This window comes from Sabethes cyaneus, chromosome 2 (genome assembly GCF_943734655.1).
Source record: "Sabethes cyaneus chromosome 2, idSabCyanKW18_F2, whole genome shotgun sequence".
Taxonomy (NCBI): domain Eukaryota; kingdom Metazoa; phylum Arthropoda; class Insecta; order Diptera; family Culicidae; genus Sabethes; species Sabethes cyaneus.
In genome coordinates, this window is record NC_071354.1 from 58,769,551 (window position 1) to 58,797,509 (window position 27,959).

The following is a 27,959-nucleotide window of genomic DNA, read 5'->3' on the forward strand; positions in this document are numbered from 1 at the left end:
CTTGCATCAGCCCAGCAGCGAGAAAACTATCAACAATAGCTATCTCGGTTTGTGAAGTAATTTGCTCGGGTAAGTAAAATGGATTATTTGAGTCGAAATTAATTTGATTCCAATTCAAATTTGGCAGGTTAAAATCACCGACAACGATAACTTCGTCTTCCGGACTAATGCTCACAATTATGGACTCGATAAAAAGACAAAACGAGCGATAACGATCGATACCAGAGGTAGGTGCAATATATCCGCAGCACATATAGAGTGATCCGCTCTTTGCTGCTAGTTTAACAGTCTCTTCTCTCAGTCTTCTCTTTATCTGCAGTTTTTGTCTCTTTCCTATCATTTCATTGCCTTCTGTTTGTTTTTTCTTTGTCATTGCTTTGAGTCCTTGTGATCGTTTTGTCTTTTTCTTTCTGTCTTCTCTTTTTCTTCATTTTGCCTTTCCTTCGTCTTCTCATTGCCATCTCTTTGTTATTTCTTTAAATTTTCTGCCTTCTCCTTGTCATTTCTTTCCCTTTTCTCAATCTTTTTTCTCTTTTCTTTTTATCTTTCTGTGCCTTTTCCTTGCCTACTCTTTGTATGATTTTATCTTCACTTTATCTTTTCTTTGTCATTCCTTTATCTTTTCATTATCCTCTACAGATATACCTCGATAGTACGTATCCTCGATAGTACGCATCCTCTATAATAGGTACATTTTACGTACGCTAAACGAAACAAAGGTATACGTACTATCGAGATATACCTGTATTTGCTTTATTTTTTGTCTTTTTGGTACTGTTTATCTTCTTGTTATCTCTTCTTTGTCTTCCCTCGCTCTTCTCTGTATCTTTTCTTAGCCTTATCTTTATCCTCTCTTTATCTTCTTTGTTTTCTCTGCACCCTCCATTTATCTTCTCTTGGTCTTCTTTTTACCTTCTTTGTCTTTTTTGTTATTTTTCTGTCTTCTTCAGCGTTTTGTCTTCTTTATGAATTTTCTTTATCTTCATTTTACCTTCGTTTTATCGTCTCTCCGTCTTCGGTTAGGCTTCCCATTGTCTTCTCCTTGTCATTACTTTATCATGTTTTGTTATATTTTTTGTCTTTTCAATCTTCTCTTTGTCCTCTATTTGTCTTTTTTGCCTTTTCTTAGTCTACTCTTTGTTTTCTCTTTGTCTTCTTTTTGCTTTCTGTTTATCTTATTTTTATCTTTTCTTTATCTTCTCTTTGTCACCACTTTGTCTTCCCTAGGTCTTCTCTGTGTCTTCTCTTTATCATACATTTGTCTTCTATTTTTCCTCTCTTTGTCATTTCTTCGTTATTTTGTCTTCTCTGTTTTCTCTTTGTCTTCTCGTTATATTCTCTTTGATATTTTTATTTTTATTTCTTTATCTTGTCTTTGTCTTCGTTTTTTTTTAAATTTTATATCGGTAGTTTTACAATTAACGTACGGGACGGTAGAAGAAAGCAATAAAACAAAGCTGTTGACAGGATTCAACAGAATGCAACAAGATGTGAAGTGGAAAGAGCGGAAAATTAGGAAAGAGCGGGTCATTGCAGCAACGCTTAAAAAGGTGTGTACTCCTTTTTATCCAAGCTGGGGAGTCCGCGGATCAAACCAACCTATGGGTCGGAACCAATTTTAACCGGATTCGAACCCACTCGATCTCCCAAGCCCTGTGGATCACTGATAGTGATGAACCTTTGAACCACAGAGGACTGGACAAAAGGGAGACTTCACAACCCGCTTGTTAAGCGTGCGTCGTACTTCAAACTACAAACTCGATGTACTGTGTTATCCCCTACGATAATTGTAAAAAACTACCGTGATAAAAAATTTAAGGGTCAAGACTACACAACACGAGGTTGGTCCATTTTTCTTTTTGTCTCCCCTTTGCCTGCTCATTTCCTTCTTTTCTTTTGTCCTGTTTTCTCTTTGTCTTCTCTCAGTCTTTTAGTTGTGGTTTTGTCTATTCTTTGTCTTGTTTTTATCTTCTTTATTTTTTCTTTGTCTTGTCTTCGTCTTCCCGTTGTCTTTTCCTTGTCTTCTCATTGTCTTCTCTTTGACTTCTCTTTGTTTCCATTTATTTTTTTGTTTTTCTTGATCACCTTTGTGTCTCTTTGTTATGTTGCCTATTTGTGTCTTTTATTTGTTCTTCGATTTTGTTTGTTTGTTGGTATATTTGGTTTCAAATGTTCTGTGATTCTTTCCTTTTATTCGCCTATATTTTGGATTCGTCTATCTTCTGTTCCTTCTTTTTCCATTATAATATCTACCAATGCATGATTTCATAAAATATGGATAGGCAGGAATTTAAAAATGCTCCGGTTTTGTACAAATCTTGTGTGCTTGTGGTCTTTTCGGAAAATTTCAGATTCGTATTTTGTCTTTGGCGCTTAATGTACCTATTTCCCAGGGCTTCTCATAAGAATTCACAACTTTTAAACCATTTTTACTTGACCGCTGCCATCAACATGAGATTTGATTTTTTGACATTTCGTATTGAATTGCGCTGGTTGGATAGTTAACTGTGAATTTTCAGCTTAAGTCGTATAAACGAAGTAACCTTACAATATTTTATTATAATCTACCCACCCAATCCGAGCAGAAGCGAAGAGCAAAATAATATCAAAATGTGTTATTGGAAATCGAATAACTCATATCAAAATTAGGTCTTGTTTTGGCTGACATAGTTGGTAAAATAACATAAAATAATATCAAAATTTTACTCCTTTAAGGCCAAAAGAATAACTACTTGTGTTATTTGAATAACAAAGCAATAACATGACTGTATTCAGAGTTTAGAATAACATATTTTAGTATTCTTAAGGTATTCAATAACAAATGCAGTAGTATATGAGATATTAAAAAATCATTTTATAAAATATTTATAATCTAAAATCTCTTTGATCAATAAAAAAAATGTTTATGAAATATATCGAATGTCATTTTAAGGCCATAAAAAATATGATAACAAAATCAGCTATTAAGCTCATCTTACAACGATTATTTTAAATATCTACTCAATAACAAAATGTGTTATCAATGTATCTTTATTCCGGTACCTCTATTCAGTAACTAAATATACCATTATAACACAGTTTTATATTGTTTTTATATTATTTTGCTCTTCGCTCCTGCTCGGGAAGATTCGAACATATAATGACTAGTTAGTTAGACCAGCATCGTACTTCGAAGCTAACTGAGACGTATCCAAACAGGTACGTGAAAATTTTCTCCAAGATTTATTTTGCTTGTTAGAAGGCTAGATTTTATATTTCCTACCTAGTAATAAAAGACTTTCGCAATAGTAATAAAAGTCGAATGATTTTCTACAAAACGTAATAAAACTTTTTCTTTCTCATTCTCAAACCCATTGAACTCTACTGCCAGTGGGACACTGCTACCATCAGCATGAGATTTGATTTTTTGATACAAAAATCGTTTTGCAATAAACATTTGCTGGCGGTAGCTATTTTTTTTTTTTTTGGTTGAACATGAAAGTTAATTTTTTTCGATTGCAGTTCGCTTAGAAATCTAATCGGAAGCGTCGTTGTCGTTAACTGGTTGGCGCAGAATGCGTGATTATTGCATCCGTACGTTTATTATACCTTCTTGTTCTTCTTGCTTAACGATCGGCTTCGTGATATCCGGTTTGATAGGAGAAATAGCCGTACAACCGGCGAATCTGCTTAGCAGCATAAAATATTCTCCCATGTGCACACTCACACTTACCTTGGAATATACAGCACTCGCTCGGCAACGACAAAACCGACGGTTACGACCAAATTTGTGGCCGGCAGGAACGGTAGAACTAATAACAGAAACCCTAATACGACCGGAACGTGACGTTGATGCTGTTTTGAGATGGAAGATACAGAAAGAAAAAGAAAATGATATAAAATTGACAAAATTCAAGCTAGGCAAAATGTTCCCCGCCATGCGATCGTGCCATTTTGAAGCCGGAAAATCTTCCAGCAGTCAAGGTGGCGTCAGAAACAGAAACCATAACGTGTTTGAGGAATTTTGGGATGACCATTCGCGAAAGGGGGGGGGGGATGACGAAAGCGCATTAGTGGCAAGAGGCAACGACGGAAATAACCACACTGCTTACGGTTATGACTACCGGCGTTGGCCTGTACGTGGCTGTGGTGAACATACATATAAGGTTACGTGATGAAATGAATTTCAGGGATGATTGAGCCAAAAATCATGTGAGCCAAGCAAGTTCAATATGTTTCACCAATCATTACTCTCTGAAGTCGTCTGATTGAGCAAAGCATAGAACTTCGCTTGCATCATCAACTTATTTTCCAACATCGCATTCCGAACCTGCCAGCAAACACTTTCTGTCTCACTGTTCTTGCGACGCTTTATTACCTAATGAATACGAATGAGTTGAAAGTTCCGGCCTGAAGGCTTACCATCTTCCGGGAAACTTGGACCGAATGAAACGTGCGCTCAATGTACCGCTTGTCCGCTCCACCTTTTCTCTCGCACTTTGTCCCTCACTTTCCTGTTTCGCAATTTCAGGATCTGAAAAGATGAGAAAGCAGACCCAAACGTGCTGACCGGATTTTATGCAGGTAGACAAAAAACAACCGCAGAAAAGAAAAGAATCTAAAGGAAATTGGAAGGTGTGTGTGCAAAAGTTGCACTTCGGAATTGCGAACAGAAGTGGTAACAAGCAGCCGGAAAGAAAAAGTTGTAAGGGAAAAGTTTCTACAGGAACGAACCATAGCTAGGCGGAGGTGGTGAAGTTGATTTAATTTATTCATAACATTTACCGAGCGGCAATCGGAACGGACGGAACGGAACGTTCGGTACAGCAGTCAGTGGGCGACCGACCTAAGTAAGTATGATTGCAAATACGGTGAAATACTGAGTACGGGCAAAGAACTATTGGTGTTTCGGCAGCCGGTTAACCCGATCAGCGGAATGCTTTCAGCTTCAGTCTATTTAAATATTGTTTATTTTATTTTTTCGAGTTGGAAATCACTTACAGACTTTGCATTGACTAACTTTAATTTCACCTTGATGATAAACGTTTTGCGAATATCATTAATTTTTTATTTATTATTTTTCGAGTTTTTTTTTTTGTATTTCTCATAGTCGGAATAATTTCGATCATCGTCTTCACAGTATATTTTCTACACGGTGACTGCGGCGACGGACGATGAATATCGAACTGCTACTAGGCGGGAAAGCCGGCAAACGAACATGGTCTGCTGCAAGGACAAAGGAGCGGGCGGAACGAACGAGCGAGTGAAAGAGCCTTTTAACAAAGTGCTTGATATTAATTATTTACTACAGCAACACGCACTTAATTTAGCTAAGAAAACGCCGCTGCCGTTCGTTCGGCCGAGAGGGGCGCTTCGATTTGTGCGGTTACAGAGCGCCGGGGTGGAAATTTCAATTATACTCTATCTAACGATGCACGGAGTTGATTATGCTCTTTTCCAACTGACTGGAGTAATTTCCTGCGATGGGAAACGTGTTTCGTTGAAGGAAGTACATTTTCACACTTCACGTCATTGACGGTTATTTATTTCCATTAGGCGTGAATCTTAAATGGACGTTGAACTTAAGAGTCGGAGAAAAAACTACACAGCAAAAGAACATAGAGGTATGAGTTGTTGGATACTGACGTTGAATGATTTATGATATATGCAATGGAACTGGAAATGTAAATGAACTAGTAAAGAATTTTAATTATACATGCATATAGCATCGAGGGGACTCTACTTGAAGGTGTTGCTAATGGGGAGTGGAATTGGATTCGAATCTTATCTTCCATAATCACTATTCCAACGTAATATAAAAATAAAAATGCAACTTGGGATTTATTACACACTTAGCTAAGGAGCTACGTTATCCGCACTGTCTGCACTCCCTTTACTTTTTACTCTGGACTTCAAGAATCGAAGTAGTGTATGGATGATTCCTACCATGGACCAATTCTTTGAATCTTCCGCTGTAAGAAGACTGTAACTGCCAAATATAAACTGTAACTGTAGCTCTGGCTGCAAAGTCTGTCGTATAAAAACAGAAGGTCAAGTTTCGATAATGGAATGTAGCACCTAGGCTACATGCTCTGCTTAAATTAATGTGGTGAGGTAAACGTTCTGAGAAGGCTAGTTTTATACGAATTTGCAAAATATGAAACTTCTGCTTCCCAAGCAACAATGTGAGTTTTATTATACTCTTATGGCGGTTTTCAAGGCCAATTTTGGTCTTAAATGCCATCATAAGTGCGTAATAAAACCCAAATTGTTACTTGGATTATTACGTAATTCACAGAAAACCCAATTCGCAGCTACATTCGTTGTTTTACTTCGGGGTTTACATCGTTGTCACATGTCACTAGCGTACTAAAATATAGGAATTCCCCATCCAGCTGCACCTCGGCACCAACACCATTTGAACTCCCACGTTCCCTGCCAGCAACCATATATACTCAAGTCGCTTTTTACGCGAAGGATACGTCCAGCGTAAATCAAAACCGCGTAAAAAAACCGCGTAAATTCCGAAATTCGCGTAAAAAAACCGCGTAAATTCCGAAATTCGCGTAAAAATAGTCGCGTAAGAGCTATGGTATACTACTTACATCCTACATATCTATGAGATACCTACATCCTGCTGATGAGTGTGCCATCTTATGTATAGCTTACGGGATACAGCATTTCATACTCAGCCGCTCGCTCCGAGACAGACGCTGCTTGAGCCGCTCCTCACTTGGGGAACAGACACTCTAATTCGCACCTCCTAGCTTAGCTGCTCCAATATGTACAAGAAGCATATGGCCATCGATCGTCATCGGTTGACTTGGATCCTCAAGGAGGCGCTATCCAGCACACCTTCAATAGCGATGCAAAACAACATATAGGGTAGTTTATTCCTTTACCTCAGTCCTCTGCGTTATTCGAAAAGACTCAAGGGGCCTCCAAAACACGTACGTAGCATACCACTCGCTCCAGGATAGTTTTGACCAACCATGTCAGTTTGTCCGAAAAACTGCAATAACTGATCACGCTCGACTGAATTGCATGCTGTCCTGAAATCCACGAAGATATGATGTGTCGGAACGTTGTACACTAGACATTTCTGGAGGATATGTCGGAGTGCGAAAATTTGACCCATAATAGCACTGATATGGGACTCCTATAAAGCCCGCCTGGTAGGGCAATTTGCCTATTGTTGCCCACCGCCCATAGTTGTTTTTCAAATAATATTTGAAAATAACACATTGGTATTTCCAAATATTATTTGAAAAACAACAATAGGCAGTGGGCAACAGTTGGCAAATTACCCTACGAAATATTTTGCTATTGAGGATAAATGACATAACAGGATCTTGGAGAGCACCTTGTAGGCGGCGTTGTTCAGTACAATGCCGTGGTAATTACAGCAATCGAACTTGTCGGCTTTTTGTAGATGAGACAAACCACACCTTCCATCTACTCCTCCAGTAGTCTCACCTCCTCCCAAATGCTTGAAATTATCCTTTGAGGAACAACGGCTAGTGATTCCTCACCATACAGATTTGCCGGGAGACGATCCTTTCACCTATTAGTCGTCAGCTATCAATTTTCTCGCCAGAATTCTTAAGCCGGAACACTGTTATCGTTTGATGAAACTCCTAGTTTAACACCCGTACCGCTTCCTTCTGTTGCATCACCATCGACACGCCCATTGAAGAACTGTTTCCACCTGTCGACCACCTCGCGCTTGTTTGTGACCAGGTTTCAATCCTCATCCCTACAAATATTAGCCTACGATGAGTATCCTTCAAGAGCTTGATTTACCTTCTCATAGCATTTGCCCGTGGCATTAGTGCGCAATAGTTGTTCTATCCACACTTCTAAAACCCCTTAGTTGTATTTAAACTTTATAAAAGTTTTATTACGATATTAGTCATAAACAATATCGCAATACCAAGAAAATACAAGAGAAAATATTTTAAGACAAAACCACAATAGAACTGTTGATAAAGCAAATTTTGAAATAAAATTAAAAAGAAAATTTTACAATTAACTTCTACTACGTGTATTTATTTTTGACGGATACGTATTTCGCCTACGATTCTTTTTAATTCAATTTCAGGTTTCGTATTCTACTAAGACGCCCCAATTAAGGTTCCTTTAGGGATCATCTGATTGCCTCACGTAATTCCTGTTACAATAATATACGAACTCCAGTTGAGCTGGATATTGCCGCTAGTGATCTGCAATGTAGGATCACAGACGCGTATAACACAAACTGTCCCGTAAACACGCGAACAGTTTGCCGTGATGTGCCCTAGTGGAATGAGATGCTTCCCAAGTAACAATTCTAAAGCCCCTTGGTTTTACTTGAATTTTATAAAGGTTTTATTGAGGTATTAATCATTACCTCTGGTTTTATTGTGGTATTGCGCAATACCGAAAGGATACGAATCTAAACACACTTATAGCTGGCTAGAAAACCATAATAAAACGGTTAATAAAACAAATTTATTGTGGTTGCTTATATTAGCACGTTAAAACTTGTTGGCTGCATCACGTATCTTATAAACTTATCATAAGGGTGGCGTAGCAATACAAAATGGCGTACCAATGAAAATTGACCTTATCGCGGTTGCTCGTTGTTGTAGTTTATAGAGCTATTAAATCGGTAGCACCATGAATAAACAGTTTTTTTGCTGCTATTATGAAGAATACTGCAGTTTAACATCAAAATCATCTTTTTATGCGAGGCCATATTGCCATATTCTAGTATTTTGTTTTAGCTCGCAAACAAAAATTCATCGAAGCAAAGTGTTTTGCAAAAAGAAAGTTATTACCAATCGGTTTTCCAGTCACAGGAAGCAACTAGAATGATTTTGCTAAAAATTGAGATTGACAAAATGGATATATTTATTTTGTTAAAACAATCAGTTTACGAAAATTGCAAAATTTTAGTGGCGCGTTGATTTTATTCACCTATCATATTAATATGCACGATGAAATTAAATGCGCACATGCTGCAAACCAACGAAATTGCTTAAAATTTATGAAATATTCTATGGGACATTTTATTATGGTCGCTATACCTAAACCAAATCGATAAGAATAACTGACAGCAAAACTATAACTTTGCTACTTACGCATGTATTTTCAAGTTAACAATGCTAGCGAACTTATTTAGCTTTCACCAGAGGCGAAAAGTGAAAAGCTTAATTAAATTATGGCGATGGCTGTCAAGCAGCGAAAGCTTAACCAGTTTTATTGCTGCTTTCAGCAGAGCGTGATACGACTACTTAAGCTTATGACCTGATATAGCGGCCATGAAAACCTTCTGAAGAGTGGATAGTCAGAAGGAAGTTTTATAGCGGTCATCAGAAAGTTCTGGTGGAGCTCATAGTTTTATTAGTGGTTTTATAAAATTGGTTATGAGAACAACTATACGAACGTAATAAAATTTGGAATTGTTACTTGGGTTAGCAATCTCCGTCGGAAGGCTAGGCGTCTGTTCAACAAGGCCAAAATCACGTCTAACTGGGAAGACTACAGAGCTTCCCTCATCAAATATAGGAAATCACGAGTTAAATTTTGCGAAAGCATGCAAACTTTGCCAGAGGCCACCTGTCTGCAGAAAGCGCTGTCTAAGGACCACTGTAATGGTCTAGCGCAATCAAAAAAAGAAGATGGGAGTTTCACTGTTACCACCAGGGAAACTCTAGGAATTCTAATAAACACGTACTTCCCTGGCTCGACATTGACCACTGGACAAGACATAGGCGGGCAGCAGCGGAATGGATCATTACACAATGTGCCAAATGATTCGGTTCCACTTGCACTTCCGATTGCTTACGGAGGCTTCGATCAATTGGGCACTCAGTACTTTTGAACCAATGAAATCTCCAGGTCCGGATGGTATTCTACCCATTTCTTACAAAAAAACGGACGGTGTTTTAATGTCCGAGCTCATCAACCTCTTTCGAGCCAGTTTCACTCTGGTGGTGTTCATACCTAAGGCTGGCAAAAAAGACAAAACCATGCCTAAGTCTTTCAGACCGATAAGTCTGAGAAAACCACAGATAACAATGCAATGAGTTTTTAAAAAACTCTCCATTACATGTAAATCAACATGCATACCAACACGGTAAATCTACGGAAACCGCACTGCACTGCTTAGTGACGTTAATTGAGAAATCGCTCAAATATCAAGAGACAGCACTTTGTGCTTTTCTTGATATTGAAGACGCTTTCGATAACACGTCCTTCTCGTCAATTAATACGGCTCTCTGTCAAAAGAGAATCGACCACACTACAATGAGCTGCATTCAAGCAAAACTCTCGAGCAGAGAAATTACATCATCATTGGGAGATACGTCAGTCACGATTTCAGTGATCAAAGGATGTCCACAGGGAGGAGTCACTGGTGACCGACGCACTCCTTCACAAGCTATCACAGCTGAGTTACTACACCATTGCTTACGCCGACGACGTTGTACTTATCGTCAGAGGTAAGTTTGACGCAGTATTGTCAAGTCGCTTGCAAGGAGCTCTAAACACCAGCATGTTATGGTGCTCATAAGAGGGACTTAATGTAAACCCCATCAAAACAATCGTTATACCATTCACTAGGCGAAGGAAACATACCATTACTCCTCCTATATTGAATGATGTCAGACTTGGCTTCAGTAATGAAGTCAAACACCTCGGAATAATTCTCGATAAAAAACTGAACTGGGCTGCCCACCTTGATTATGCTGTTAAGATAGCAACTTCGGCTATCTGGGCATGCAGGTCACTGTTTAACAAAACCTGGGGATTGAAACCTCAACTAGCCTTTTGGTCATATACTACTATTGCACGGCCTAGGATAACCTATGCTGCAGTCCTATGGTGGCCAAAGGCGAATGAGGTGACAGCCCAAGCCAAATTAAACAAAGTTCAGCGCCTGGCCTGTCTTACAGCTACCAGTGCCATGCGTACAACACCTACTGCAGCCATGGAGGCAATGTTATGCTTACTGCTTTTGCATCTTCAAGGGAAGAAGGAAGCAGAGCTCGGCGCACTACGGGTGCAAAGGAGAAAAACTATACTCGAAGGCCATCTTCGCATACTTCAGGAGTTCAATCTGACACCCTTTGTAACTTCAGTCTCTGACTGCATGGAAGCCAGACCCAATACGGACGTTCCATATGAGGTGATTGAAACAGATCGCTCAATGTGGAATAATGGAGGGCCCGATCTTCCATCTGGAACTATCTGCTTTTTTACAGATGGTTCAAAAATAGGGGCCTGTATAGGCTGCGGAGTCTACGGACCCAGCATCAGGGAAACTCTCATTAGGAAAGTGGCCCACCGTTTTTCAAGCAGAAGTATAAGCAATATACATCTGTGCAACAATATGCTTGAAACAAAAGTACAGGCTTGCGAAAACCGGTATCTTCACGGACAGCCAAGCAGCACTACTGGCACTCGAGTCCGCCAAATGCGTGTCCATATTAGTTTGGGAGTGCAGCACAGCATGGAGGGAACTATCCCGCCAAAACCAAGTTTTATTACTTTCGGTGCCCGGTCACTGCGGGATCGAGGGCAATGAATTTGCTGACAATCTAGCAAGACAAGCTTCAGTAGCTAAAAAACTACTCCATTTAACTCATAGTGAACTACGCACGATCACGGGACTCCTAACAGGACACAGACCCGCTCTTTATCATTTAAAGAACATCGGCAAGGTATCATCATCGCTCTTGCATCGACACCTGCCGCTTTTGTAACTCTGAACCTCAAAGTTCAGCATATCTGCATAAACCATGCAGTACCGAATTGGGGCACAGGATTACAACTATCCTGCTCAACTCCATCATTGGATATGCAATGGGTACAGCAATTGGGGCCTTCCACAAAAGACGATCATTAAGACTGTCGCAGTGGTCTTTTAACCCAATGCCCTTCTGGCATACAAAAAAAAGACGCTCCAAAAACTTCAATCAAAGTAAATTTATTTTTGATGCTCATATTACCAAGATAAAACTACTTGGGTGGATACACAATTGATTTTAGCGTTGTTGCTTGTCGAACCGCAATAAATTTGTTAGTTTTATAGTGCTATTAAAATGATACTACTTTGACTAAAAAATTCGTTGCTGCTATTATGAAGAAGATTAGAGTTCAACTCCGAAAATATTTTTTGTTGCTAGGCCATATTGCCATTTTATAGTATGTTTTCAGCCCGCAAATAAAAAAAATTCAATGTGAAGTGTCAATTGTAGGGAGAAAGATATTTTTAATCGGTTTTCATGCACTTCCAATATTCACGATAAAATTTAGTGCGCACATGTTGCACAACTACGGAATTTACTTCTTATTCTTTCGTATATTTTATTATAGTCGCTATAAACCTAATTGATCAAGATGATTTGCCAGTAAAACTGTTGTATTTGGAGAAATTCAGTAGTTAATTGTATATAATGGTTAGTATTATTTGTTCAGAGAGAGTCAACAGATGCACGTAAGCGCACAGCCGTTGCAACCAATCGAGCAAGGCTATTCCTACATCAAAAATAAAAAAAGTCAGTTAGGCACTAGATATTCTTTCTCTATCAAAATCGGCCAAAACTCAGTCAGCAGTGTAGGCCTCGAAGAATAGTAAAACCTGATGACAAATATTTTTCATTGTAGGAAGCCATCTGAAAATTTCTTGGACACAACAGCAACTTCCAGTCAAGTTTTTTTTCAAAAACAAGCTTGTACGTCAACACAATGTAAAACTTTTAATTTATTTTGGCTCGAATTCTATCGTCTGACAGACGGACAGATTAAGTCTTAAACGGACACTATCGCATAACCGTTTTTATCTTGGGCTGAATCCCTGCTAAGGGGTTTTCTCGAGGAAAATTTTAGAAAAATCGACTTTTTTAAGACTCCCAACTGTATATAACCCCTTTAGTTAAGGCCAACATTCAGTGATTTTTATTGTTTCATTCCTTTTTATGCATTCTTTAGTTTGTTTTTATTTTTATTTTCAAGATTTAAGTTTTTTTTCAATTTTTTAATCGACTTCAATGATGAGACAAGAGTTTGTCTTTTTCTCACAAAATTGACTAAAACTCAGCCCGTCCTGTGGTGTAGGCCGTGAAGAATTGTAAAGTCTAACAATTTTCTTTGCTTGACAGGCATCCTGGTTAGCGCTCTGTTCGTCAGAAAGTTTTTTGGCCACGACAGCAAGTTCCGGTCAAGTTTTTCTCGAAAAATAAACTTTTATTTGTTGAACTTGCTTTCTCCCCCGAAGTGATGTGAAACTTTTCGGCAAATTTTGGCACAAACTTTTATTGATCGACAGTTGAAAAGTCTTGTTGGCAGTTAATCTTAAGCGGGAAACACCGAATAATTTTTTTGTGATTGCACTACTTTGAACAACAAAATCCTAAGGATAGTGTTCTAGCCGTTCTTCAATTGATGTCAGTGTTTTTTAACCTGCATTGTTGAAAATTTATTTATAACTCGCATTAAAATAGGGCAGCATCGGTTTGATCCCCAGTTGATTTGCGGAACTCAACTACGTACAAACCGCGGTGCCACAGCACGAAACAGTGCTCATTACTAGGGAGTAGGGAACCTTCTTCTTTGGTGGCAAATGTTGAAACATAAATAATTCCCAAGCCACTCAATGGCGATGCTAATGAGGAACTAGTAAAACAAAGTAGCAGCAATCATGAGTTTCGTTTCGTCAGTTTTGTCATCCGATGTCGCTCGATGACCACGCTTCTTACAATGCTAACAAAGATTTGTGACAGGGAATAAGCGAATCCCATCCGTCATAGAGTGACTCACTAGGGATTTCCCTGAAAAGTTTGCTCCGCTTCCTAGCATCACAGTATCGTAGTGCTCCCCTTGCGGTATCGAGAGAAACAGAGTTGATTGGAAGAAAATTAAGAAGATGATGCTGGCTGTGACTGCCTTCCGAACGTTGGTTGTGTCATTCATTTCCGAGGATTATACTGTGGCTGTACTATATTGTTGCCAGGGGAAATAGCTTCCTCTCTTCCTGTTTGGCAGAAACGGAAAAAATATCTCGCAAGGAAAAGAAAGGAAAAAAGCGTCGCTCGGCTGATTGAGTTACTACGAATGCCATCCGAAAAAGCTTCGCCAGCAAAATTAGGAATGAGTGATTGGCAAATTGAGCCCATTTTCAGTAATGAGCTAGATGAGCGGAGATTTGTGGTAGATACCTAATATCGTGACGCCGGTTAAATTTATTACAAGCGGTGAAAAAGAAACGAATACGGCGAGCTTGTTATTTGCTGATGCCGGACGCTCGTTAGCAGTCGATTGCATATTTCTTTAGAGCAGCTACTATTAATAGGACAAAAATTCCAAGAAAAAACGAATCATCTCATGGTTTTTTCATTATCTATTCCATTGTTTTTTGAATGATACATGAAAGCTTTGACAAATTAATGAGGAACTTTACGTCAGGCATAAAAACATTTTCCTTGAAACAGATAAGCAAAACAAACGTATAGAATTACTACAGTTTAGAACGAGCCTAGTGCATCCTGCGAATGGAAACAATAAATTACGTCAATTTTAATTAAATAGGATTTCACCTTCTAGCTCATTGGCTACTGGTAGAAGATGGACACCATGACAACCGATTTCTTTTCGAAATTGGCTAGTGTTCGTTTCAAACTGAAACCGGGACTGAAAATGGAACTGAAGCAGCGTGACGATTACTGATTCTTAGCGAAAATCGATTCAACTGATCTTTGACACGTATTTTCATCCCAACAACCAGACGTGTTCAGCGGTCGTGACGAGAAACGGTAAAAAGGTTTCCTGACGAGAAAATTTGCAATACAAGGTGGGATTTGGAAACCGGTGAAAAGTAATCAATTGATACGGCGATCGAATTCGTCTGCTGATTCGTTTTAACGACTGCAATAAAATGGTTGAAAATAAAGTTTTTGTTTTGTCAAAACTGATACGCCGGAAACGTGAGTTCGAATCAAATTGATATTAGCTCCAACTAGGAATGGAATTATGCTAGTTTACTATTCGCCTCAATGAATAATTTGGCATAGTTTTGGCAAGTAATTCATGCTAACAACTCAGCCTATATGAAGCAGCTGTTATCAATGGCAATAATAGGCAAGTGTTCAACTTCAAATATGTAGCTATAGTTTCAGCATCGCCCTCCACCTCATCGCCATGACTTCATTCCTACCTCGGTTTACCAAAAGTTGATTTCACTTTATCCGTTTGGTATTGCCTTTATTAGAACGAAATTCTGCCCAATGAAGTGACTTCTTCCAGTTCATTCTCCCAGGCGTGGTGGAGCGAGCACTTTTGCTATTCCATTGCCTGGTTACGCCGCCGCGCCGTCGTCGGTGGCCCACCAGCATTGCGAGCACAGAGCCGTTTGCCGACAGCTGGAAGTGGCCAAAAGTTCATTGAAATAAATTGATAGTCCACCTAGCTTTCCACCGCACAGTTAGGAATCTCGGCGTTCAGCGAAGCGGAACCATATATTGAGTAGGTACGTATTTATTGAAGGAAGTATGTACTATATAAGTAAATAGAAGGGTGCCCACCGGGGGGAAAGTTGATTTCCGTGCGGCTTGCTGATTGTTCAGCAAAAAGTAGGGAAAAACTTTCCTCCGAATCCGTAGGCAGGCAGGGCTGACCACCAGGGCACGGTCAACAAGAAGACGTAGTGGGTTTGAGCTGCAAGCGCTTTCGAAAGGGAAAGTTATGTCTGACAAGGCAATGATTTGAGTGATTTTATTAGCTTCCTTGATAAGACATGATGTTTTGGGCCTAATTATCTTGTGATTTTCCTGGTTGGTTTGGGCTTTAGGTGCGTATGCTATTACTACCAAACGTAGAAAGTAGAGCTAATTCATTTCGGATTCCGATGTTGGTTTTATTTACAATGCGGAATAATTTCATGCTTGACGGACATTACGATGAGCATAGTGCATGATATACCAATTTAGTTACCTTTCACTGATATTTCATTATTGATTATTGACTATTAATTGATGTGTTTTTAAAGGATGATTTTTAAGAGGAAGCTCTACTAACTATTCGCCAGCAAGGTAGTGGAAGACCAGCCAAAATCAAGGACGCAGAAGGACATCATTCTCTTTCTCGTTTCTTCAACAACAAGTCCCCTGGTTTGGCTATCAATTAAGATGCATCAGACGAATGTTTGAAGAAAATTTTGATCCCGTTTCTACAAAAACATCATGCAGATGGACAATACGTGTTTTGGCCAGATAAAGCATCATCGCATTACGCCAAAATACCCATGAATACCCATTCGATCCCATTTTTACCCAAAAACCTCGACCCGAAAAGTCTGCCTCAGTGCGCCCAATCGAAGATTTCTTCGGGATTTTGAGTTCCTTGGTATACAAAAATAACTGGAGAACCACGAATAGCAAATAGTTGATTGGTAGTTGATTGGTAATCAAGAGATACTTTCACCAAGTTGACATGACGGCCGTACAACGATCCTGCTTCAACGTCAAACGAAAGCTTCGCCGAACAGCCGATTACGGACCGTTTTCAAATGTTCACTAATTTTTTTCAACAATGGATAATGTATCTTTAAATTCGGAGGAACAGATCTTCTTCATGTATCTTTGTCTTTTTTTAACAGCTAGAAAAAAACCCAAAACTTTAGTTGTTACCCATTATTCATTATAATAGCAACATTGAAACTGTTTGTTCACGGTGTTACCATATTAATAGCACTAGAAAACTAACAGATTTATTGGATTACCTACGAATGGCCGAAACACAAATGGCCGAATCACGAATGGCCGAAACACAAATGGCCGAAATAACGAATGGCATAACATATCAAATGGCCGAATCACGAATGGCCGAATCACAAAAGGCCGAATCGCGAATGGCCGAATCACAAATGGCCGAAACACGAATGGCCGAATGTCATATTCGACCGAAAATATTCATAGTCTTCAACCTGTGCAAACGTTGGATACATGCTGTCCTTACTCGCTACCGCTCGTTCGGACTTAACTAAGGGATAATCCCTAATAGACAGTAAACCTAGGAAAATGCATGCACCTAAATAGTAGTGGTTTCTGCGGGGGGGCTGCCCCCCCGCAGTGGCCGGCGCTTCCGACGGCGGGTCACCGGCGCACACTCGCGGCCTGCGGCCGTCTCGCCCTGAATCATCTAGGAAACATTTGCTACTCACACGGTAAATACGTCTCGCACCTTATAATGAAGATGTGTTTATAATCAAGAAATATTTTCGGAATACTTATATAAGTGGGAGAAACCGGAACAACAGGCCATTGTTTCACCCCACTCTGTGGTCAAATTTTAAGCCTATCATTGACAAGCTACCGCGGAACACAAACAACTTGGAACCATGGCACCAACGATGGACAACCATTGTTGGTGCCCATCACCTGTCAATGACCAGGATCATCACAGAGCTTCGGGTGGAGCAAAATGCGATAAAGGGGAACATCCTTAGAATTCTTCAGGGGGATGTTCCGAATTCGCGCCGAGAAATAGACGAAAAAATCTACTCGAAATGTGTTAATGCTCACAAAATGAGCAGCAAAAATTTTGTTGACGCAGTTGCGATTTTATTAAGCGCTAAACAAAGACGTTCGTAAAGCATGTTTCGTTTGTTTAATAGTAGTAGTTTGTTTTTTGTTTGATTAAAGTTATTTGTTAACTACTTGCCAATTCAAGGTTTTTTATTGAGTAGTTATTTAGGCATTCCGAAAAATTTCGGCCTTTCGTGATTCGGCCATTCGTGATTCGGCCTTACGCGACTCGGCCTTTCGTGATTCGGCCATTCGTGATTCGGCCTTTCGTGATTCGGCCTTTCGTGATTCGGCCTTCTGTGACTGTTATTGAAATTCGGCCATTTGGATTTCGGCCATTCGTGATTCGGCCATTTGTGTTTCGGCCATTCGGTGCCAGCCCGATTTATTGCCGTTTGACAAGTAAGCACCATTACATTGATTTTTTGTTGATACTCCATTGCTATGCCCCATTGCAACAGTTTTATTATGGTTTTCTAGCAGACTCCAAGTATATTTTGATTCATATTATCGTGATATTGCGTGATACCATAATAAAACCGGACGCAAAGATTATCATCGCGAAAAAACAACTTTATAAAATTCTAATAAAACTAAGCGACGTTGGAGTTGTTACTTGGGTTCTCAGACAGCGTTGACGTCAGATACTATCGAAGCGTTAACATTGACTCGGACCACTACCTAGTATTAGTTATGGGATCATAATCCGATCCATTGTTAGCAAAATTTTGAACCAATGTCAGCGCCTAAATCTTGACCGGCTGCAGCACTCTGACTTGACCGTAAATTACGCGCATTCACTTGAAGCTACGCTTGCGAAATCCTGGAGGAACCCCCGGACTATTGGAATATCATCAAAACAGCCAGTAACAGTGTAGCAGGGAGCACCATGGTGTATTTGATTGACTTCAAAGCTAGGCATGATACCATCACCCGAAAAGAGCGATGAATCATGGACGAGAACGGCTTTCCTAGGAGGTTGGTCAGATTGATAAAACTTATGATGGATGGTACACATTGCTGTGCTCAGATTTTGGACAGATTGTCAAGTCACACAGAGGGCTTCGTCAAGGTGCAAGGTCAGGAATGAGTTGATCTCATTCCTGAGAAGGCAAAAGCACTAGAAGGAGGCCAGAAATCATGAGGAGCTGGAACAACTATTTCGGGTTAAAGACATAAGCAAGTTTTACGAGAAGGCGAACCAAACTCGTAAGGGCTACACATCTAAACCTGACATGTTTAGGAGGGAGGGGATCTAATCACAAACGAGCGCAAGATGGTTAATAGGCGGAAACAGTATTTCGATGAACATCTCAACGGCGATATACCAGAAGGAGACGCAATCTCGAAGAGATCCGGCGAGAAATTCGTGTGCTAAACTCCCGGCAGAGCTCTGCAAAAATGGCCAAGAACCGCAAGCAACGGCACTTTATTGGATGATTTCTAGGATTCTGGAGGAGGAGAAACTACCGGAGGAGTGGGTGGAAGGTATAGTCTGACAAAATGGCTACCGGCTAGATTGCATCACGTTGGTCAACGCCGCCTATAAGATGCTCTCCCAGATTTTGCTGCATCGTCTGTCCTCAATAGCAAGACAATTCGTAGGGCAGTACCAGGCGGTTTTATGGGGGCCCGTGCTACTACGGATCATATTTTTGCTCTCCGACAAATCCTCCAGAAATGTCGAGAGTACAACGTGCCCATGCATCATATTTTCGTGGATTTCAGTGCAGCATATGATACAGTTGAACGCGAACAGCTATGGCAGATAAAATGCACGAGTTTTCCGGATAAACAGACGCGGCTGATCAAATCTACTCTGGAACGAGTGATGTGCTACGTGCGCGTTTCGGGGACACTCTCGAGTTCTTTCGAATCACGTAGAAGGTTGCGGTAAGGGGATGGACTGTCCTGTATGTTATTTAATATCGATATGGAAGGTGTCGACGAGTGAGCATCGAAACGAGAGAAACGATCTTCAGCAAGAATAGCCAACTCCGCCAGACTAAAAATGGAGGCTAGGAGGATGGGAGCGAATCAAGGCGTCGAAAACCAAATATATGGTAGGAAAAGGCTCCAGAGAAAGGAATGTTTGCCTCCCACGAACAGTGACTATAGACAACGATGAACTGGAAGTGGTTGATGAGTTCATATATTTGGGATCTTTGGTCATCGCCGACAATAATACGAGTAAGGAGATCCAACGACGCATTCAAGCTGGAAATCGAACATACTTTTTTCGCAAGCCGCTTCGATCTAGAAGCATACGCCGCCGCACAAAGCTCTAAGGACTTGAGGCAGTAACTTTGCTTAAGAAAGACATACGTGCACTAGCCGCATTTGAACGAAAGGTGTTGCGGACTATGTTTGGCGGAGTATGAATGCACGATGGCGTATGAATCACGAGCTACAATTGCACTGCTCCGAGCATTGCTTGGAGAGATTCCCATCGTACACCTGGCGAAAGTTGGAAGACTACGGTGGGCCGGCCACGTCGCAAGGATGTCGGACGACTGTGCAGTAAAATCTGTTCTCTTCAAGAACCCCACCAACGTGCTAGATGGCTCAACCAGGTTGAAGCCGACTTGCGTGTATCGAGACGTCCAACGAAATGGCGACGAGTAGCCCAGGACCGAGTACAATGGAGAGGAATTCTCGATACGGCGAGAGCCATCCCAGCTCGGCTCGGCTCGGAATAACTCGAGTCGACTCAATTACTGTTGAGTGGGTGAAAAACGGATAGAATAGTGGCTCGATGCACTATAAAAACAAAACAAGTTTACTCGAAATTTGCTGACAGTTAAGTTATCAGCTTTTTAGCGGTCGACTCAGTCGAGTTACTCGATAAAATCGTGTCGCGTGTAACTTATATGATGCGCAGTAGCCCAGTCGAGCAAAGTGACACTCGACGTAACTTGCATAATAGGGTCCTAAATCTGACTAATTGTACAGTTTAATTGAGAACCGTAGCCGATGAAGCTAGTTTCTTGGTAGTATCGCGAAATGTTATGTTATTACATTTCACAGCATAGTAAACTCAGTAATGCTCCACTCTCAGATCGGCTATCAAGAACTAGCTAGTGTAGAACATGTTAGCCATTTAGATGTTCTGTTGGATGCCAAACTATTCTTCAATTAGCATCATATAAACGTCGCTATTGCTAAGACAACGTGTCACCTCGGTTTCACTTCGAAAATTACTTGGGATTTCCACAATCCTAAGTTTTACGGGTTTTTCTGAAAATTTTGCATAACAATAGCCAATTGGGGATTTTCGACTGTATAGTCGGTTCTCTGTCTAAAATGGCTTTTTTATACTGCCTGACGTTTCGGCCTTCGGTTTTGGCCTTTTTCAAAGGTGCTACGTGTTAACCGAAAAGATTTTTTTTTTGTGTGTATTTGCAATTGTCCAAAACAATTAAATAATACTGAAAATAATAAGAAGCTAGTTTTGTAGAACCATTTCTAGAATTATAGAATTTTTCTGGTTACGTAAATCGATGTTCGTCGCTAAAGTGATTTTGAACTGAAAACTGTTGTGAGAATTCACTTCAATTATCATCAAATTTAATATCGCGGAATAAAATTCACGTCGTCGTATTTTTCCATAATTTTATAACTTGAATAAAAGCCGTATGGTGTAGTAAAATTGATGTTCCAGATAAATTATTACCGATGTTCCCATTCTAGAATAGTACATTCACTTTGATGGCTGTCGCAAATCAACCGCAGTATGAAACCGCCCGAACTGGCGCAGCAGCGCTGGAAGATATTCTGGAGCACGTCACGATAGTAACTGTGCGTACGTGAGCAATCCGGTGATACACACGTTCACCGAGAGGCTCGGGCTGTGTAGTGCTAATCTCGGGTGTCAAGATGATTCACATGCTCGGTTGCCCGGTTATCGATGTGCCATTTATTGGCGGATTACTGAAACAGCTGAGAATAAATGCGCAAAAGAGCCCAACGGCGGCGGCAGAAAAGCAGAAGCCAGATAAGAGTCGGCACATGTCCATCGCACTTGGTTGCTATATTTAATGGTTCACTGTAAGGATTTATTATGATGAAGATTTGTTTGGTTAAGATGAGAGGGCATTTTGGGATAATTTGGAAAAGTAGAAACACTTACCGTGGATGCTTGTTCTCAATCATTGTACCTTGAAAATGAAGTTCCATTTCGGATTTTCTCTGTTCTAAACTAGGAAAAAATAAACCGTTTCTGCGACGTAAGTGCAGAATCAACATTGAACACTCATCTTCAATTTGCATAGAATACGTAGTGAAATAGCTAGCGTTCAACCATAACACAACAAGCAGCTAGCTGCAGTTCCATTCAATTGCCATCGTATGCTGACGAATTTATTTGAATTCCCCGGGGAATAAACGGCGGCAGCTTGAAGCCGCTTCCGCAGAGGTTTCTGTTTCTGGCGCCAAAGCACTAACTTCATTGCTAACACCGCAGCAGTGGCAGTACATAATTGATATTTCAATTACCTCGAAATCCAGTATTCCTCGATAGACGAGTAGCAGGGCGGCAAAAAACGCAATAAACGTGAGTAAATTTCGAGGATCACTTATTGATGTGACTAATGGTATCGAACCCATCTGCCAGTCGTGGCTGAGTGTCGACGGGCAGAGCAGAAGCCACCAATTGAACGCGGCCAGGTAGCAGAACGTCAGCAATCTGCGGGAATGCAAAGGACGATACGAAATGGAGTTGATTTATGTGTGATACAGGTGAAACAGGGCCGCCGGCTGGTTAAACTTACCGAACGTACATATTCGGATGAAAAGCCGTAGGGTTATCCTGTTGGGAAAATTTTGGCAGGGAACCTTGCAGTAGCGCCAACCGGACGGCTAGCAGGACCCCCATCGAGAGCAGAACCCGCGAGACGCGGCGACCGAACTGGTGTGTCTCTTCGCTCCACCTCACGTGCAGGATGGTCTTTTTTAGCGAAGCCCAATTTCGGTACACATCATAGGCAACATTCAGCAGAAACACCGTTATGCCGGTTTCCTTGGCCAGCATGCTCAGTCCACCGAACAGGATGCTTAGCCAGAGGGAGTTACTGTCTGGTTCGTCGTTGTGCCTGCAAAAGAGAAAGAAAAAAAAGCAGTGCAGCAAATTATTGCGGTTGAATGATTTTTGTACATGTCAACGGAACACACTTGCACCGGTTTGTAGTGAAAATAGGTCGAACATTTGCAGAACGATCAACCGCACGAATGCAATGTGTCAACTTTTTAGAACGTGAAACTTTCAGCTGGAAAATGTTTAACAAATATAGACGGATTATGGCCAGATAAATATCAACGGAAAGCAGATTTCATGCTACGAATAATTTTCGTACAGATTGTTTTGAATAATATATTAGAAAGTTTGCATTTCAGGTATTCCATGAGAATTGAGAAAATAGTAAACATTTACATTACTTGACATTTGCATTAAAATTTTTATACTTATTATCCATAACCGAATAATTAATTTCACATTATCAGTTTATTACACTATTATTTTGATTGGCTTATAAAAATCAATAGGACGAAAAAGAGCAGTTTCAAAAATGCATATTTAAAACTGATTTGGCTTCATTACAATATGCCTGATAAAACTGTTTCGTTTCCACATTTATGTTGTCTCAGAAATATCCTGCACAGTAAGCCTAACGTGAAATTATACTAATTTTGAAACCGATTAAATTGGGAAAATTGTGAAAAAAATCAAGAGCAAACGAAATCGTAAATAATGAAAATGCAATTGAGGAAATCGGAACAACAAAGAATAAATAATCAATAATTTTGGCTATTAAAAATACGGTTGTAATGAATGGCCCCTTCACATTAAATACCCTCTGCCACTTCAGTAAATATTCCGCCCTCTTCGACGAGCACAACTTTTCCAACCTTACTACTTGTTCTATATTTTCGTTTCTTTGTCCCACTTTCAGTTTTCTCCACATTCATAGCAGTTTTCCCCATTCTGGTAGAAGTTTTTTCGACTATCGGATCGGAGCCCAGTTCGGTGATTGCTGTTGGCCGTTAATTACTCGCGAACGGCGCATTCAGTGAATGGCAATCGGAAAGATTGCAATCGTTGCTCAGCAATACAGCAATGGTAAATAAAAACAAACTTTAGTTCGATCGATAAATGAATGGAATTTAACAGAAATCACTGGATTTTCAGCAAATAATAGTAATATCTATATCAAATTTTGCAAATGTGCATAGTTATTGGACCTATGAATGAAAAAGTAACCTGTTAAAAGTGATATTTTGAATTTGTGTTTGCAAGTTAAAAATTATAGTCTGAAAAGAATCACCCATAAAATAATAGATACAGGGTGTTAGGTAGCTTAGTGCAAATATATCAGGAAGTGATTGAAGATCATTTTTGACGAAAAAAATTCTTCTACGCACATGGTCAACTCTCAAGCGTTACCGAGTTATTAAACATTTTTAGTGTTCGGTTCTGTTTCCCTTAAATTAGCTCTAGTACAAGAAGTATGCTTGCTAGTATGCTCAATTATAGCTCCAAACCTCCTACTCCATGAAGTGTAGAAACTTTTCAGAAGCAAAAAGTTTTGAAATAAATGTTTCTCAAAATGTTTTCATAAAAACTCTCCTGAAAAAACAAAATAACGTTTATTGCTTTATTCTACCAATTTGAAGCTCTGCTACCGTTTTATAATTCGTTCTTTGACGTGTAGTGCCCATCTCTTTTACTGCCGCTACTCGCATAGCTGTCCCATTTTTTATGGAGTTTCCTATATAAATGGGACTGTTATGCGAGTAGCGGCAGTTTAGTTTTGTTGCTATTAAAATTTAAACGCAACGTATTGAGTGTTAAATTAGTATCTGAAAACTGCACGAATTTATACATCACGCATAGCACACTAGATCACTGCGTGCGACGGACAGAGTCTGACGCGTATGAAAAACAATATCAGAACCAAGCATATTTTTCACAAATTGAAGGTTCGCCTCCACATTTCCTTATTGTAATTTATGAATATATCAAAGGTATAATTTCTTTCAAATTTATAATCGACTATCTGACGCACGGGCGTAGCCAGAAAAGTTCCTTGGGGGGGGGGGGGGGCTCGGCTAGACGATGCTGCAAGATAAAGTCAGTAGGATTTTTACACTAGCCCCGTCGTAACTGTCCTGTACTCTAGTAGTCGACTGCGAAGTCTGTCGCTGAAGAAGGGTCAAGTCTTAGAAGGACGTTTAATCCCACGGCTTTGCTTTGCTCATCAAACAAAAAATCAAGTTTAAATAACAGAGTTACAGTTATGGCTTCCCAGCAGGCATTGAGGTACGTTCTATGCTCGAATCTCGGCTGGGAGAGGCTGTTAAAGTTCATAGAACTGAGTCTCTTCGAGACGCAGCGAGGGTGCTTAAGAACAACTTATCCTATATGATTCTCAACATCGCTCTTAAGGTGATCCGACGATCAAATTTCGAAAAGAGAGGTTTGATTCTCAGTAAATGTAGCAAACTTCTTGGCTAAGCAGATGACTTTGCCAGGCGGCTAATCCGGTGACAGAAACTTTTCCACGACGAAGGCCATCTATGCTAGACTGAAGGCTAGCAGGATTGGGCTTTAAATCAACGCGTTGAAGACCAAATACATGAATGATAATAACTCAATAATTGGTCGTCGTTAAATCAGACCGAGCCGAGTAAAAAAATCTTATTTCGAGAAAAACGCGTTCAAAATTCACTGCTCTGAATGGTTTGTAGCTATTAATTGTTCGAAATCATCTCATAACACTGGCTGTTTGCAACATTTATGTAGTCTTATTAGAGTAATTATAGAAAATTATTAGATTATTAGAAAATTCTTGATCGTTTGCTGTCATTAACTCATTCTTTTAAATTTTGCGATTCGGTCTGGTCTGATTTAACGCGGACCAAATCCGAACGTGCTTTTTTCGCGGACGGTAATCGTTGACGGCGACAAACCAGAAGTGGTAGATGGGCTCGTGTATGTAGGATAGCTGTTAGCCGCGGACAACAACACAAATAAGGACATCCAGCGGCATATTCAAGCGTAACGGGCTTTTTTTTTGAAGGGGACTTGACTACTTTGTCCATTAATTTGAACTTTTGTAGTATATCCCTGTTTACCGTACGTGCCATGCAAGCCAATTGCCATTTATAGACAACTAGCCATTTGCTCCTGCACATTCCCAGTCAGGTATAATATGGTTTATGAAACCGATAACCTTCCCGGGATTAGCAGACCAAATTTCACTAGGAGATAAGCATGTCTTGTCAAAAAATTTAGCTCTGCTCATGTTTAGCGCACTACTACTGCAAAGCAGGTGCAACGGGCCTACTTTGAGCTTCGCTAAACGCTGCGATTAAGAGGCATAAGCCACCTTAGGAACCTGACAATGTACAAACCCCCTATTAGACCGATGGGCCATGCTCACGGAGGACTTACGCGCCTTTACGGATGACATTTGACGAAGTACAAGCTGAAAGCGAAGAGTAGCGGAGGTACATGAATCAAGGACAACCTTCCCTGCTTGGGAAGATTGCCAACATACATTTGGCGAAAGTCGGTAAACTACAGTGAACCAGTCACGTCGTAAGGAAAACGGTTTTATACAACAACCCCACCGACACCGGCACAGAGAGACTCAACGTGCGAGATGGCTCGTCCAGGTTTATAGCGACATTTTTTATTTTTTAAGTAAAAAACTGCGACTTCAGAGATGCCTGAAAAATGGGCGACGAGTAACCCAAGATCGAATTAAATAGGGCTTAAAACAGCACGAACCACCGAGTTCCCAGTTCACGACGCCGACGGGGATCGTACAATAAGCCCCGTACATTTTCCTGTGCTTCAAACAACAGCTGGCTGTGAAATTTCAAGCTTGAAAGTGTAAAAGTGTATAACAAATTTTCTCCTGGAGGGGGGGGGGGGGGTGTTGAACCCCCAACCCCCCCCCCCCCCCTGTCGCTACGCCCATGATCTGACGGAATGTAAAAAAGCCTTGGCTGCAGTTAATGCACGTGCTTGTTGAATCGCAGCTTGTTATCAATTATCACAACTAAGTCACGTATGGAATTTACTCGATCAAGCACTACTGAGCCAATCTTATATGTAGTAGTAGCTCAGTAGTAATTAGTCAACGAGTAAAAGATATTACCTTGGATTTCTTTATGTTTTCAGCCATTCCACTTTCATAGCACCACATCAAGAGTTGATCGATGTCATTTTGCAGGGTGGCGCAATCTAAGGCAGCTGATACTACTCGGATGAGTTTGAGGTGAAGAACGATTTTCCAGATGACAGCCGATATGCAAGGTCGTTTACGTACGTGATGAAGATAAGCGGGCACAGTATACTCCCTTGAGGAACTCCTGGAACTGAGGTTTTATGGTCAACCTGAACAGAAGCTTGCCGTTCAGTGAGGGATGATTTCAGCCACTCAATTATCCACCTCCAATGCTGGTAAACGGCTGAATAACGCGTACCGTCGGTGCCCTGTGCACGTGTAGGCATAAAATAGACCCTACAATGGTTCATAGCCTCTTATTCAGCAACTCCTATTCCTACCTCCTCGTGGTACCAGCCGGGATACGAGCAACTTTGGTGGAGATCGGGTAACCAACCCCGGTGGAAGCCAAGGTCGTATGCCGACAGGAAAGGAGGTCTCTTTCGAGCTTCGTTGGCCCTCCGGCGAAACAGGGGGTTGGCGCAGCAAGTTTTGAAAGTCGTCAGCACGAAAAATACTAAAGCACGGAACGAAGAACAAATAAATTCTTACTGGAACAATCGGAATAGACCCACGCAACGAAAAAGGACTATGGATTGGAAACTCGGGACGTGGAACTGCCGATCTCTCAACTTCCAAGGGAGCACTCGAGTGCTCTCCGACGTATTGAAGAGCCGCAAGTTCGAAGTCGTAGCGCTGCAGGAGGTGTGCTGGAAGAGCTCAACGGTACGTACGTTTAGAGATGGACATACCATCTACCAGAGCTGCGGCAACACACACGAGCTGGGTACAGCTTTCATAGTGATGGGCGAGATGCGAAAATGGGTGATTGGGTGGTGGTCAATCAATCCTCGAATGTGCAGGTTGAGAATCAAGGGCCGATTCTTCAATATAAGCATCATCAACGTGCACAGCCCTCACCTCAGAAGTACCGATGACGACAAGGATGAATTCTACGCGCAGTTGGAGAGTGAATACGACCGCTGCCCAAAACATGATATCGGAAAGATCGTCATCGGGATTTTCAATGCTCAGGTCGTCCAGGAGGAGGAATACAAACCGGTGATTGGAAGGTTCAGTGCACACCAGCGGACCAATGAAATGGGCCTAAGACTTATCGACTTTGCCGCCTCCAAGAATATGGCCGTACGTAGTACCTTTTTCCAGCACAGAATCCATCACAAGT

The 27,959-nt window shown here is 40.7% G+C and overlaps 1 protein-coding gene across 1 annotated transcript in view; it reads right to left on the minus strand.

Annotated features, from left to right (window-relative positions):
- LOC128734894 (protein O-mannosyl-transferase TMTC1-like) overlaps window positions 1-27,959 on the minus strand; it is a 182,061-nt gene that overhangs the window by 43,683 nt on the left and 110,419 nt on the right. The window contains exons 4-6 of the mRNA XM_053829291.1: window positions 22,313-22,633; window positions 22,038-22,227; window positions 3,713-3,834 (exon numbers count right to left, since the gene is read on the minus strand). Of these exons, the coding sequence (XP_053685266.1) occupies window positions 3,713-3,834; window positions 22,038-22,227; window positions 22,313-22,633 (633 nt within the window). The remainder of the gene's footprint in view (window positions 1-3,712; window positions 3,835-22,037; window positions 22,228-22,312; window positions 22,634-27,959) is intronic.